Genomic DNA, 16,061 nt, shown 5'->3' on the forward strand with positions numbered 1-16,061 from the left:
TCAGGAAAAGGTTATGTGCACGATGCTTTAGGGGATGAGATGCAGGAAGCTGGTTCCCATTGGTTAGAGGGGATTTGGGCTGCTTGTAGGTATCTACTTGTCCTTTAAAAGACAGTTTTCTATGCAGGAGGAAATCTCAGCTCGATTTTGGAGGATGGATGGCTTTGTTCAGTTGTTACCCCCTTAGGATATTTCAATTAAAAAATGGTTACCCTTGGGAAAGACAGTCACTGGCATGTCATTGTCATGAGTGCTTACGGCCCATTCTTGAGTGCTGGCAAGCCTAACCTGAGCTAAGGTTTGCACATCTGAGGCTCCAGGGGGAGAGAAGCAAATGTTTTTTTTTTTAATAAATTAATTTTTTATTGGTGTTCAATTTACCAACATACAGAATAACACCCAGTGCTCATCCCGTCAAGTGTCCCCCTCAGTGCCCGTCACCCACTCACCCCCACCCCCGCCCTCCTCCCCTTCCACCACCCCTAGTTCATTTCCCAGAGTTAGGAGTCTTTATGTTCTGTCTCCCTTTCTGATATTTCCCGCACATTTCTTCTCCCTTCCCTTATATTCCCTTTCACTATTAGCAAATGTTTGTTATTAAGTCCCTCACCACACATTAGGATTATAGAGGCTTAATATGGAAGCAGAATCTCATGAGCACTGCAGACAAGCAGTGACCCTTTCCCCTTTCTCCCACCCCTACTTCACTCTCAGGAGCGACAGATGCCTTAAAGAATAGTGTGGCCACCTAGCACCCACTTAGAGACTTCGTGTCCTGATGGCACCTGGTTTCCCTGCTAGTGTGTACAGCCTGGGGTATGTAGGAGGAAGATGCCAGTCTTGTCCCCAGAAATACTGAAGTGGTTAGAAACTGCCCCAAGTTCTCTTTAGCTCAGATGCTATAGGAGGTATCTCTTTTCAAAAAAGATGGACATGAAAAGTCTCCCCTCATTCACTGTGTGCAGAGTAAAAGAATGTTCCTTTGTGATGGGTGTGAGATGTCTCCTTGCTATCTTCCATGGAGTTCTTTCACTTCCAGAAGATACTAAACTTTCCCCAAGTTAACATATTCTGGTCAGTGCCGATTCCACCTACATTGGCCTCCTGCCCTTAGCAGATACTAGAGGTGAGTGCATGTAGTGACATAACTCAGGCCAAAGAACTAATACTTGAGGGGATGAGGATGACATGCACAAGGGATCAGAATGATTGTGACACTGAGATCCAGGGAAGGAGCCACACGGTTCTCCCTGCCCACATGCTAAGGGATGCTGCTGGTGCTAGGGGAAGATAGAAAGCCTTTCTGTGGAAGACCTGTGTCTCTCTGTGCGGCCAGGGCAGCTAAAGGTGTAAACAAAGAGGGCATATATGGTGCTTTGAAGATGGTCAACAAAACAGAGCCTAGAGGGAAACAGTGTTGCCCCCCAGGAAAACAGAAATCAGTGGATATGTGAAAGAGAGGGCGTAAATGGATCCCAGGGACACACCATTTGTTAAATGAGGGTTCACCAGACACCAAAAATAGAAGGAATTAGCATTGATGAAGTTGTCTATCCTGTTTGCTGTGATCTCTACAGAAAAGACCACCTAGAGCATGAATAGAAGGACTCCCCACCGGGCTTGGGGAAGAGAGTGCACCACAGACAGGGCCTGCATGAGTTATGGAGCGTGCCTGGATTCTGTGGTGCATTTGGGATGCAGCTTGTTTGCTCTGCCAGAGAAGGAAATGTAGCTCTCACAGTGGGAGTAGATGAGTCTGCACACGCCCCAGCACATAGGCATTCTGGATTTTGGAACAGGTCACAGAATAGCTTTGATGGGAGGTGTGCTTTGACCCCCTCCCCAGTATCTTGGTTTTGTTTCATTGTTTAGTTTCATATGAGCCCAGATTGAAAAATAAAAAGTTACAAAAGCAAGGGACCAGTTTTGTGACCCACAGATTCAGACCCCTTGGAAACGCCTAAGTTAAAGCAAAGCACAGAGACCCCCTGGTCTGAGGGAACTAACTGCCTTCTCTTAAGACAGAGAATCCCCAGAAGTCCAAGGATTGACAAGCCTAAAATAAACACCTCAAGCACTAAGTTTGAAAAATCAAGCGGATCTACTGAAGAGCCATGAAGGCAGCAAGTTTAAAAACTCCATGTGTATGAACCACGGGGCTTTGGTCCAAGTGGGAATGCTACAGAATTTCTCCCAAGTGTGACAGTGTCGGGGACTATGGTTCTGTACGTGTCCTCAGGGAGGTGACGGCTCTGGGTGCAGCCAGGATGGTAAGAAGGAGGAAGTGCGCGTGTCAGGCTCCTTCTGATCTCTGCACATTTGGAAGTTGCTTTGGAAAGAAATCAGTGCAATCTGGAAGGCCACCAGTGGGCCCAAGAAAATGGAAGAGGCTTTGTCAGACCCTTACCCCACCCTTCATTCTAAAAGCTCCTCCTGGACCTTGTCCACTCCCCTCATGCTCTGCAGGCTCAGAGGGTTTTCTGGCTGGTAGGACAGGTTCTCGGTGAGGCTTGGGTGTCTAGGAAATGTGATGTCGTAAAAGAGGGGTACCCTTGTGAGTCAGGTCCTTCAACCAGCGGTGGACCTTCACCACTGGGCCTCAGTTTTCTCCTCTGTTTAATGGGGTATATTAAAGCTACTGCTTCTCTCACCTGCATATGGTGAGATTACATCTGGGCTAGTGTCTAGCTGGCAACCCGCTGTCCATGCCATCTCTTGCTTCACTCCTGTCTGAGCCGATGATGGCTTAGGAAGATGCCCAGACTTCACCTTGCAGGGCTGAGCACAGGGCACAGGTGCAAATGCAAAGTGCTCTGTTTTTTGCTCACCTCTCCACCCTTTCCCTCTGATACCTATCTCTTCTTTCCTGTGACAACTGTTTGAATAAATAGCCAGAGGCTTTTCTTGGTGGATTCACAAAATACAGGGTGAGCAAGCTGCCCAAGGTCATCAGTAGCCTGAAGCCGACTACTACCTCAATCTCTGTAATCACAGAGGGAAGCTCTTGGGGATGTTGATGGCGGCAGGGACTCAGCCAGTGATGAGCAAAGACAGAAATGGGATCACCCCGAGGCTGCTTTTGAAAACTGTCTTGCTCATAAAGGATTCATTCTGGGTACAAGACATTCACCACATAATCAGTCTTCCTTTATCTCAGCAGCTGATTCTCCCTGCAACCCATCAGAGATTTGACCCTACCCCATTAGGACTTTCTCTTTTGTTGACACAGATAATCTATACATTTCTCTGAGAAGTTGAGAAATAAAAATCCTTCCACTGACCAAAGGCTTTGTGATATAAAATAACTCAAAGCAGATCAAACTGGTCAGACCCAATTTTGCACACGATTAGATACAAGATTTGTCCATTTCCAGTTTTTAGCCTGTGTCATCTCATAAAACTCTAAGTATTTTGAGGGATGAACCATGTCTTAATTGTGCACTTAAATCCTCCTACCTGCATAGCTGGCTTCTGAAATATGGGTGGAGATACATTTAGAGACCTGTGTCAGGAAGATGCTAAGTCTAATTGCTCCCTCTGAGGTGGTGGCACCAGGGACACAGCACCTCTGCCCCATGCATGCTCAGGATAGCTGCAAATTTACACCTGATAAGAACTGATCAGCATGGCTAGAATTGCTGATCGTCAAGAAGGGGAAGGCAGGAAACGAATGTCCTGTACTTTTATAATCAATAACCTGTAGTTACCATTTATCACTGGCTCATGGGCTGACTCAAAGGGATACAGAGATGCGGCATTAATTTCCAAAAGCAATGCAAAGGGCTGTAAGCATAAAGTCTCCCAAGGTTTATGTACAAGACTGGTGATCTCAGGTCAGGTGTTTAGTGAAGACACCCATGTCCACCTGGTTGCTTAAGACAGATGCCTGGAGGTGATGCCCAGGTACCCCATCCCTGCAGACAGGCATCATGTGCCGTTGCCTTTATGTCTAGAATGTATATTGACTCTGTCTGCTTTTCTCCATCACCCTACTCTCCCCCTAGTCCAAGTCTTGCTCTCTTGCTTCTAGATGACCGTCCCTTGCCTGTTGAATTCCCACTGCTCCAGACCTGCCAACCTTCTCCCCTCTGGCATTTATGGATGCCTTTCCTGTGCCTGGGAGGCCCCACGTGACCACTCCTTCTTTGACATCTCAGTTAACTGTCCTGTGCTTGAAGTTGCCTCCTCTGATGATCACACCTAAATAGGCGCTCCCTCTCTTCCTCCATTTTTGCAGTCTATTGTTTTCCTCTTTCTACTTTTATCAATTTGAGGTTGTGTATTTGTGTGTTTACTTGCTCCTTGTCTGTCTCTCTCACTGGCCTGGAGATGCCCTAATAGATAGGAACCATCTGCATCCCTAGTGAGTGGTGCAGTGCCTGGCATATAGTTGTTACTTGTTAAGTATTTATTGAATGCAAGAAGAAATGAAGTGTGTGTTCTGTGTTCATGTGCCATGTCACCAAATTCACATCTGGATGAGTCCACTTCAGCCCATATGTGGGAAAGGTGTGGTTACCTGGTATCGAGTGGGCTTGCTGAAACTGTTATTTGCTGTCAGGTTTTCAGAATTCCTCATGCCAGCCTGGTAGCGAGTCTTCTGGGGAAACAAAAAAACCCCCAAATACATAATAAACACTATATGCGTACATACACACGTGGGTATGTGTTCAAGTAACATATATGACCCCTGTATATGAATGGTACCCGTATAGGACTGTCTTTAAAAAGAGGACCCTCACAAAGCTGATGTACCCACTGCTGCTAGGGTTCCTAGAACACTGTTCTTGGGACCTTAGATCTATAGGATGACAACGAGTTACAGAATATAATTTGGTTAACTTTGGGAAGCACTGAGTTAAAATTACGGGGGTGTCTTTCTCCCAGGACTCCTCAGAGATTTTAATATGCTAGTAAACCTTGAGAATCTCTAGGAAGGGGAGATAATGGGCAGGGAACTTTTCTCCCAGTGATCATCCTCCAGATACTTTCTGGGAACACTGATTCCTCTTTGGGACTCAAGGAATCCTCTGTGGGGGCATGGCTCAGCCTGGTGGCCTGCTCTGGCCCCAACCAGGAACTGTGGGGAGAAGGGCAGCTCCCACAGGCAGCCTCTGCTGGGGGGGCTGCAGCTTTGCTGACGTGCCCCCAGATTCTGAAAAGCAGGGACCCCTCACTGACTTCCCTTGTATCATCTTAGGCAAGCACACTTCTCCCCTCCTTCCCTCCTGCTGCCTTTTCTTGCCCCACAAACCCCATGCTACCTACCCTGAACTTGGAATTCAGCATGCCCATTTCAAGGTCATTTTCACAGCTTTTGGCCTTAGATTTACAGAGTTTTATGAGGCACATCTTGATTCTCATTATGAGATAATAAAATGATTTGGGACTGGGCACTAGATTGAAAGGAGCAGGAAGGGTTCTTCCTTCATCAAAATAGGACAGCCAGAGCTTCGCCCGGGCAAATTTCCACTCCACATCTGCATCCTCCTGTGGAGCAAGGGAAACAACACACCATCAACAGCCACGATGTAACATCGGAGTTCAGCGTGAGGAGGGGGGCCGCGGTCTACACCTCACAGTGGGCTTCCAGATCCGACTCTGATCATCTGTGAACGTTGTCTCTGCACATGGGCACAGGGTGGAGGGTTTGCTCTTGCTAAAGCCGTACGGGATTAGCCATTGCTAAGGTCTCCACATAACTTCTCAGGATTCATCACTGAAAACCTCAGCCTGTCACCCTCCCTGACACTCCGCCGGGTATTTTCACAAACATTCTCCACTTGCCACTTCATCCCGTTGTTCATGAACATCGACAGCTCCGCTGATTGAAGAGCCACCGCGGCCTCAAGGCACTCAGGTTTTAGAGCTTTGCTGCCCAGTAGAAATATAAAGTGAGCCACAAAGGCAAACCACAGAACTTACTTTAGATTTTCTAGTGGCCACATTATAAAAAGTAAAATGGGACAGGCTAATTCCTTTTTTTTTTCTCAAGTTTTTATTTAAATTCTAGTTTTTTAACTTATCTGGTAAAAACTGGTTTCAGATGTAGAATTTAGTAATTCATCAAAGTTTAAATTATTTTATTTTTCATCAAAGTTTAAATTATGTATGTATGTATGCATGTATGTATGTAATGTCTCCTCCCAGTGTGGGGCTCAGACTTACAACCCTGAGTCCAAGAGTCCCAAACCCTCCTGACAGAGCCAGCTGGGTGCCTCCACAGAACAAGTGAAATTAATCTCAGTGATGTCTTTTATTTAATCCAGTAGATTCAAAATAGTTATTCCAGCATGTAATCATCATCAAAATTCTTAACGAAATAACTCACTTTTTTTTTCATGTTGAGTCTTTGAAAACAGTGTGTATTTTACAGTTATAGCACATTTCAATTTGGACCAGTCACATTTCACATATTTAACAGGTACATGTGGTGAGCAGCTGCCACACTGTATTGTATCACTGTGTATTTCTTATTAGAAAGCATGTTCTTATTGGTCGGTGCCGCCACAGAGGGTGTCAAGAGATTGTGCATATGTAATTCCAAAGAAGCGAAGCCGGCTGTAGTTAGCATGTGGTCCAGCCACACTCTCCTCCCTGGGGGCGGTGGTCGATTTAAACCCCTCATCTATCTTGTTTGACTTGGTGTCAATGCCAGAATGCTAAGTGGGCCCCCTAAGAAGTAGCAGGTGTGTGTTTTTTACAGGCAGGCTCTTCAGGCTTCTGTCTCGGTGGGGTGGTTTGAGAGCAGGAAGGAGGCATGGGACTTGGAGTCAGACAGCCCGGGGCTCACCACCCCACCTAGCTGCGTGACTTCAGCAAGGCCTTCAGGCTTGGTCATCGGGAGATGGAGATAATGCTGCCTCCCTCATGAAGCCTCAAGACTGGCACTATGTGCTCCATGAAAGGGTGGGTTCCAATCCCCACAGACTCTAGCTACACTTCCAGGGACTGTAAACCTAGCAAGGACCCACATGAGGCTACTGGCAGGTGCCACTTGATACAAAGTTATCACCTGCAGGCTTGTCCATTTTGTTTGCTTTTGTTGAGAGCCCATCAGCACCTGGCCTGGTTTATGGGACCTCATATTGGGGTCTTTAGTGGAAGTTTGGTAAGGGCAGGGCTTGCTCCTGGCCTCTGCTGCATAACAGAGAGAGGTGACAGGGACACCTGACCTGAAAGGAAGGGTGGTCTACTGGTGACAGCATGGGCTCTGGAGCCTGCCTAGGTCCAGACTCTCCTCTTCCCTAGCTGTGTAGCGATGGCAGGTGGCTTAGCTGCTCTGGGCCTCAATTTCCTCATCTGTAAAATGGTAATAAGAATGCTTACCTCATAGGTCATTATGAGAATTAAATGAGTGCACTTAGTGTCAGACATCAGTAGTCCCTCTGGAAGTATTATTTTAATGTCCGTAGCTTAACACAGTGCCTAGCATTCAACCTTTTAGTGATTTCAGCAAACATGCATTGAGTACCTGCTATGTGAATGGCATGGGCTAGGTGGGCAGTGGGGTTGACAGTCCATGCCCTCATGGAGCACACAGTCTGCCCCATGACATGAATACAGTCTGCTATGCATCAGCTGATCTTTCACTTGGAGTTGTGCCGGGGGATGGGGTTCTCTGGGTATAGAGCTCCTGACCTGGCCTGCGGGGCTGAGGGGGCTGCCTCTGATGGCTGGTGTTTAAGCTGAGCTCCATGGGGTGGGTACTTCTCTGCCAGGTCGAGAGTGGGTGGGGTGAGAGTGGAGAAGAGTGGGAGTTAATGAGTAGAAGAGGCAGTAAGAAGTGTAAACAGCTTTTCTGAGAAAGTTGGCAAGAAAGAGCAAGAGAGAAAGAGCTGGAAAGTGGGATCAAAGGAAGATTTTTTTAGTTATTTTATTTTATTTTTTAAGATCCAGAGTCTCATTTAAATGCTGACAGGAAGGGTGAAGATATGGGTGGAACAGGGATGACGTGCAATGGCAACTCCTGAGGAGGCGAGAGAGCAGGGAGCCAGGGCACGTGGGCAGGGCAGCCCAGATGGAGAAGACCTCTCCCACCCCCCGCAGGAGTGAGGGCAGGTGGGGCCATGGCAGGTATAGAAGCAAGGAAGTCCGTGGATTTGGACAGCAGGTGCTCAAGATCTGTTGGCTGAATCATAAGCATTCTCTATATTTCATCAAAGTTCCATGTGACCCAGGAGACGGGGCACTGTCTAGTGGCCCAATTCCACATCTCAGGGTGCTTACACACACATGGCTAGTGAGACGGGAGGGGACATGTGCTCTCACCTGAGGAGAAGCCCAGAACCCCGAAGGGAGGTGAGGGCTGCAGTGTGCTCGCTCCACCTGGTGGCACAAAACTGTGCTGGGGTAACTTGACATCACAAGCCCACGTGACATCATGACATCCAAACTAGTGGGGATCTCTGCACACTAATCACATGGTTTCCATGCCACATTAATTTGGACCAGAACATGATCTGCAGGTTAGGATGGGGCACTGCGCCCAAGGTGAGTGGCACAGAGACCTGCATATTATCCAGGCACCGTCTGGTTTCTCTTACATTTGGGGAAACCCAGATGTAAGAGACCCTGTTGCAGAAGCACAGGGATGGCTGGTTAGCAACAGCTCATGTGCATAAGTGACCAAATATGTACACTGTCAAAAACTACACTTGTCTATGGACAGAGAGCTGCGTTTTGCTGTGGGTGGCAGCGGGAGAGCAGGAAACAGGATAAGGCTTCATGCTAGCTCGCCACCTCCTTTCACCTCTTGCTTCTTTTCCTGGCACAGTCTACCGTCTCGCAGGCCCCAAATACTGCATTCTCACCCCTCCTGCCCTGGCACATGTTGTTCCTACAGTTTAGAATACTCTATTTTTGGGGAGGTGTGTGTTATGAACCAAATATGTCCCCTAAAATGCGTATGTTGAAGTCCTAACCCCTAGTGCCTTGAAACTGACTGTATTTGAAAATACATCTTTAAAGAGGTAAGTAAGGTTAAACACTAGGGCTAGGGTGGGCCCTAATCTGACCTGGCGAGTACCCTACTGAGGGGTGGAAGAGATGCTGGGGATGCATGCACAGGGAGCAAAGGCCATGTGAGGACGCCTCGAGAAGGCAGCCATCCACCAGCCGAGGAGAGAGATGCCTGAGAAGAAACCAGCTCTGCCAACACCCTGATGTGGGATGTCCAGCCTCCAGAAATGCAGGGAAATCCTTTCTGTGTTGCAGCCGCCTCATCTGGGGTGCTTTGTTATGACAGCCCCACAGACTAATACCTGGAGGTCTCTAATTTCCTCTCGGTGAGAAATACATTAATGCTTGTTTCTCATAAAAGATCAGAGTACAAAGGTAACACAGGCACAAGTGACCGTCCCCATCCAAAGCTCTCTGCTGTACTCCCGTCCCCAGAGGATGCCCTAGGTCAAGGGCGTGGTAACTTTTCTCTACCTTTCTCTGCTTTTTCTTTCTGTAAATGTACATTCATATTGTTACACGTATTGTTATACGAATGTGCATATACATCTACAGCTTATGTAAATAAGACTTTCCTATATGTATTTTCCTACAACCTGCATTTTTCCCCACAGTACCATAGAGATTTTGTGATATGAGCATAAGTTTTTCTCATCACATAGGCAGTGTTCCAAAGGCTCCATCAGAGTTTATTGAAACCCTCTGATGTCCATGGGCTATTTGCATGTTTTTCCTTTAATTAGCACCGATGTAAAACCATACTGCTGCATGGATCTATCCCTACAATTGGAATTGTTGAGTTAATTCAAAATAGGTTAGTGCCTTTTATTAATCCTTGGCTTATTTATTTTACGTTATAGTAAGTAAAACAGTAATAAGATTTATAGAGCATGAAAAAGTATAGAGAGAAAGGCATTCCGCTCCCAGTGCGCCCAGTTGCCTCTTGACAGGGAGCCCTGTTGTGTGTTCCTTGTGGACCCTTTCAGAGATTTCTTCCTTTTCAACGTCTTATGTAATTAAAAGTGAGCATGTATGCCCCTTCCTTTCTTTGTTGCATAAGGGAGAGCACTCTATAAACACTGTGCTGCAACTTGATTTTTGCACTTAGCATTACAATTTGCAGGTCTGTAGTCATCAGTACGGAGAATGTCTTTGTTCTTTCTAAAGCCACACAGCATCCTGCTGTTCAGCTACAACATCATCTATTTTACCAGATTCCTATTAATGCTCATTTATTTTCTTTTTAATTTCTTGCTCTTCCAAACAATCAATAGCTTGTGGTTTGTGCATTTCAGATTTTGATAAACTGTCCCCTGGTACATTCTCTGGACTCCCTTAGCTATTTGGCAAAATTGTATTAGTCTTTGAATGGCCTTCCATTCCAGCATCACCTCTGGAAGCTTCTCTGCTTTGTACCTTGTGTACCTGATAGGACTTTTCTGGGCGTGCTGGGCCTAGGGCAATGAAGTTTGTTTCGTGATGTTTCTGTTTTTTTTCAAGGGACTGAGTTCTTAGAGGGCAGGGACTGGCTTAGTCATCTCTGTGTTACCAGTGCCCAGCATGGGCATTGCATACCATTGGTATTTCATAAATAACATGTGAGAGGCGAAGGGAATGTTGGCTGAAAGATATAGTCATTCTGATTTGCCATGGGCCACCTGCATGCTGTCCTGAAGGGAGACATGAAAGAGGAAAGATTCATGACCCTGATTCTTTCAGGCCTCGTCAGGCCCCTTCATGTGTGGTGCCCACTCTACCATATGGCAGGTTGACTGAAAGTGCTGGTTGTTTACTGTTCTGGTTTCACTTTTTTTTTTTTTTTTTTTGAGAGAAGAGAGAGTTGAGAGGTGGAAGGGCAGAGGGAGAGGGAGAAGGAGAGAGAGAGAGAATCTTAAGCCGACTCCATGCCCGGTGCAGAGCTCAACATGGGGCTCCATCTCACAACCCTGAGATCATGACCTGAGCCAAGAGTCAGATGCTTAACCATCTGACTGAGCCACCCAGGCATCCCCTGGCTTCACATTTAATAACGCATGAACTTCTAATGTCATTACTCTCATTGCTTCAAACAGCCGTGTAAATTAAAGCAAGGGAGAGGGAACAATTTCAATGAACTCGGTCTTACCTCAATTTCCTGATACGAGTTGTTGATCATGGCTATTAGCATATTGAGCAGCACTACCACCATGGTGACGTTATAAACGCCATAGAGAACGTAGCCGATGTTCTCGATGAATTTGTGATCATATTTCAGCACCACCGAGATCACTTCAGACAAGCCAAAGATGGACCAAAATAAGGTTTTAAAGCTTTCTTCAACCCTATAAGGAAAGACAATCCCTTCAGCCACTTTGTATCTGCTAACACTGTTCACATCAAAGTTCCCATTACCCAGACTTTGGTGGTTACCCTGGAGTGGGGCTGGGCTGACTGGTGGTGCTTGTCTTCTGAAATAATGGCATATTCAGATCTCTGAGGAGATGTCAAAAATATAAAGGGCAGGTTCTTCATTTTCCACTCAGTCCATTTTTGGGGGATTCCAGAGTGTGGTATCATTTTTATCTTGTAATTAATTAAGCAATTAAAGTTAAGACAGATGTTTGTTTCTTGTACATTATCAGGCTCAGAAAGCACTCTTCCTAAAATAGTCTCTTGAATGTCTCAGACCACCCAGCCCCATGTGCAGGGGGAGAGGATGGTGTCCATCGATGAAGGGAGCATGACTGGTGCCTGGCGCTTGTCACAGGGCAGCTCCTTAAGCCTCATGACCATCTCTGTGTTGGGCTCGCTTATTACCTGCATTTACAGATGGAGGCATGGACACTCAGACCCTTCTCCTTTCTAGGGGCATCTGACTGGAGAGTGAGGTACAGATCCAGGCACATTTGAGGTTTCCAAAAGCATGTACATCTACCTACTATGCTTTTCCAGCCCCTGGCTCTAGGTAGTGAGGCCAGCCTCACACCTCATGTCCTCTCAAATGGAGTTGTGCTATGAAAAGAGTAAGTTTGGTATGTCCGTGTTATTCAAATTCAGCAGACAGCTGTCTGCACCTCAGCCTGCAGCTCACTCAAAGTAGAGATTGCATGTGCTTTGAGGGCAGTGCCGGGAAAATCTGGCTTTTAGAACACTGCTCTTTGACTCTTGAGAGACTGTGAAGTTATCAGAATATCCTAGTTTTAAGACTAGGGTCCAGGCATGTTTCACTGTCTACTTTGTGGCTAGGAACCCACATCAGGTTTACAACATAGAATCCAATCAGAAAGCTGGGTTTTATTGGGTGGTTTAGAACACCTCCGTGCATCTGATAACTTCTGAATGGTTATATGCAGTTCTTTTGGTTTGCAGTCAGATTTGGGGTACATTATGAGAAAGTACTTTCTTTTTTCTCTTTAACATTTCAGATTTTCAGCACTCACCCACAAGTGGCCAGGATTAGCTAGATCTCAAAAAAAAAATTGGCATTTCTTAAGGATTGGTATTTATTTGACAAGATGTACAAAAATACTAGTTCTTGTCACTTTGGCTAAAAATCCAACTCTGACTTACATGAATTTTCGGCTCTCCTGTGTGCGAGTATGTGTGGGTGTATGTGTATGTGTATGTGTATGTGTATGTGTATGTGTATGTGTGTGTCTAGCCAGCGGTTTGACTCATTCTCTATGCATCCCAGAGTCTGAAAACTGAAAATTGAAGTGGGTTTTTGTTGTCATTATTTGTTTCTGGTTTCTTTGAAAACTGTGAGTTTAGAATATTTAATTCATTTTATTTTTAATAAGAAGGAATTTAGTTGGGGGTTTGGAGGTGATGACCAGGTATCCAGCATTATTTTAGAGCCCCAGCCCCTAACGCTATTCTGAGAAAGAGGGGAACACACTGCTTCCTTGTGTGAGATCCATTTTGTGTGAAAAAGATGCCATTCAATGCATGGCCAGGATTCTCTGCAGATATTGCCTGCCATTAAGAAGTTATCCTGTGGTCATCACCTTAGTGGGAGGGAACAGTGGCAGAGAGACTCCAGAACCACTGGATGAGCCCCACTTCCCAAACTGGAAGGAGACAGCAGGATGTGATGACAGTTGTTCCCTTTCTAGCCAGGTCAGGAAACCAAAGGGCCCGCTCTTTGAGCCAGGGACTGGGCAGGCTGGCACTGGTCCAGGATTAGGCACTTACCACGAACATCCTAAGAAATGGATAATATGTGCAACTGAGAGATGCTTTACAGGAATTCATCTTCGTTTGCTTACCTTGTAAAACCCTACAGACCTTTGGCTGACACAAATGAAGCAAGCAATTACAGAATATTCAAGGAAAGTCTTCTGAATTTTGATTAGGGAAAATGGCCTAGATTCAGAGTGTATTTTTTTTTTTCTCATTTGCTTCTTCTTGTTATGAATTTTGCCACTAAGCTCTGGTTTATCCTTGGTGCCTTCTCTTAGGCATTCTATGTAATAGAATAATCGAAAGGAGGCAGAGCTAGCCCATTACACAGTGTGTGTTGTAGTAAGAGAAGAGTTACAGATCCCTAAATTCATGGCTTAGCCCCTCCACCATCAGTCCCCTCCCCCCACCCCCACTTGGAACACTGATCCTTTAGCTTTGTTATCTGGTTCCCAGACAATCTTTATACCTGTTTCATTTCTTCTATAGTTCAGGAATTAGCTTCTGGACTTGAATTTGGCTGTGACCTACAAGAGCATCTAATTACGAGAGGCCCAGAGTCACTGGGATTTCCAGAGTGAAAGTGACCCTCCCTCCAGAGCAATAACACAGGCACCTGACTGGGCAGGAAAGGATCTTAGCCAAAGTATGCATTTTTAACAATCTCTTGTAAGCTCTTTGGGGACTGTCTATAGCCCTGTGTCCTCTTATTATGGGGCAAAATGGGTTGTTGTAGCAAAGACCTCCTTTAAGGTAAAGCTGGGTCCATTAGCTTGAATCATCCACTATAGCTCGATCCACCATTGGTGTCTTTTGGGTCTTTCACGTGCACTTATCCCTCTTGACATGATCTGGACCAACCAAATAGACTAATTTTGTTGTCATTGTTTCTCCCAGAGGAGACATCATGGGCTGAGTTATGCACAATTACCTGGCCTAAATGGTAAGCAGTGGAGTATTTTACCCATAGCTCCACCTATATAACTAATTCTGAATGGAATTGAGGAGTTCAAAGTTTAAAAATTACACAATAAAAAAAAACTAGAATAAAATAGCACTATTTTGTATAATATTGGTCTGGGAGAGGTTTCAGAAACTAGAAAGGGAAAGATGGAGGGATTTGACCACATAAAACTTTACTTGTATACAACAAAGACATAATAACTAACAATGTAAGGCAAAAGGCTAAGTGAGAAAAGAATTTGTATTTGCAATACAGGTGACAGACTCTGTGTGTCTTTCTTATATAAAGAGATCTTACAAGTCAATATGAAAATGACATCCTAGCAGAAAGAAAAAGGGGAGAAAGAAATTTCTATGAAATCTAGGTGCTTTTTATGGTGACTAGAGCTCCACAGTTTAACTTGAAGTGCCATGCTAGTGACATTTTCTGGTTTAATATGTGGCAGAAAATAAAGGAAAGCTGTCTTCATTGTTCCAAGTGGGAAAAGGCTGTGTTACTTTGACCTTGGAAACCTACCATAATATATTCCCAGAGAGAAGGCTAACCTTGGAAAGGAGACAAATAGTACATTACTAATGCAAAGAGCTTTGGCACTAGAGCTGGCCTCGATGTTTTGTGAGATTATGATACTCTCTGAGTCATCACCCACCATGTTTAGGACGATGGGGCAGAAGACCAGTCACTATGGAGGTTGGGGACTGTCTTTCAGGAAGAAAGTATCCAGGAACTGGCTTAGCTGATCATCACAATGAAACCGCTTGTCTCACAGAAAGCCTCTATTGTCAACCAGTTGGTCTCAAGGCTAAATGTTCTCTACTCATAGGGATAGTGGTCACCAGCTTCACATCCTCCTCCTAACTGCTCTGCTACCTGCAGAATTTGTCACAGATTCCTTCGACTGTGTCAATCACAGGAAGCTTCACAGACATAGTCGAGGAGTAAGAAGAGCAAAGGCGCATGCCTGGGTTCAAATTCCAGCGCCACCACCCATTGGCTGTGTGAGTCTGGGTGTGTTACCACACCTCTTGGACTCTCAGTCCACTCATCTATGAACTGGGACAGAAGTGCTTCACTAGGAAGTTGCTATCAAGATTAAATGAGCAACCTAGTTATAGTATATAATGCAAGTCCTGTAAGTGGTAGCTATTATGTTCATTCATTTATTTGCTATTTACCAATAACAAAATAACTCTGTGCCCCAGGCAGAGTACCAGGTACCCATGCGCTGGTGTCCAGACCTTGCTCCTGCCCGGGGGTCCCGGTCTCAGGCATCCCCAGCGGGGACAGAACGCTGCAGGGCTGTAGTAGGCATGCGTGCTCTCCTGGCCTGGCCTTCCCCAGGGTCACACTCGGCCCCATCGGCACCCTGCCCACCCTGGGCTGCCACACAGGGCCAAACAGAGACCTTGCTGAACAAGCCTATCTTCCTTCCTCCCTGCAAAGATCATCATGAACCCTTGATTTCATGCAAATCCTTCTTCCGGCTTCTCTGGCCCAGGCTGCCTTGTGACCTGTGACTCTCTCAGCTTGTAGTGCAAGGGACTGCAAAGTATAGTCAATAGGCCCCCACAGCCTAAGAAGTGCTGCTAATGTGGGGAAAAGAGGAAAGGCTCCCCTGAGTGATGCTGAATAGGCCATGATTCAGGCTGCTCCTGCTGCGCGGGGGTGTATGTGGGGGAAGGTTGGGGCTGATCTGTCAGGCGGAAGGAAGGCAGGGGCATCTCATTAGCTCTCTCCTAGGCTCGTCTCGCCTGGATAATGGGGCTTTAATAACACGTTGCCTGAAGAGGCGGTTGTGTATGGGTCTCAGGGAACAAACTGATCAACAAGGGGAGGGTTTGGGGCAATTGTTAGGAGAATTGCTGCTGCTTTGGAATGCCACGATGCCCTCCCCCTGGTGCTGGAACACTGCCTTCCTGCTTCCCCCCAAAACCATGCAGTTCAGATGCCTACCCCAGGCTGCACATAGCACATA

General features: G+C 46.0%; 1 protein-coding gene across 1 annotated transcript in view; it reads right to left on the minus strand.

Annotated features, from left to right (window-relative positions):
- The window catches only part of TRPC7 (transient receptor potential cation channel subfamily C member 7), a 140,851-nt gene that overhangs the window by 5,542 nt on the left and 119,248 nt on the right, over positions 1–16,061 (minus strand). The window contains exons 9-11 of the mRNA XM_077913159.1: positions 11,087–11,282; positions 5,269–5,490; positions 4,520–4,600 (exon numbers count right to left, since the gene is read on the minus strand). Coding sequence (XP_077769285.1) covers positions 4,520–4,600; positions 5,269–5,490; positions 11,087–11,282 — 499 coding nt within the window. The remainder of the gene's footprint in view (positions 1–4,519; positions 4,601–5,268; positions 5,491–11,086; positions 11,283–16,061) is intronic.

This window comes from Canis aureus, chromosome 10, assembly GCF_053574225.1.
Source record: "Canis aureus isolate CA01 chromosome 10, VMU_Caureus_v.1.0, whole genome shotgun sequence".
Classification (NCBI taxonomy): domain Eukaryota; kingdom Metazoa; phylum Chordata; class Mammalia; order Carnivora; family Canidae; genus Canis; species Canis aureus.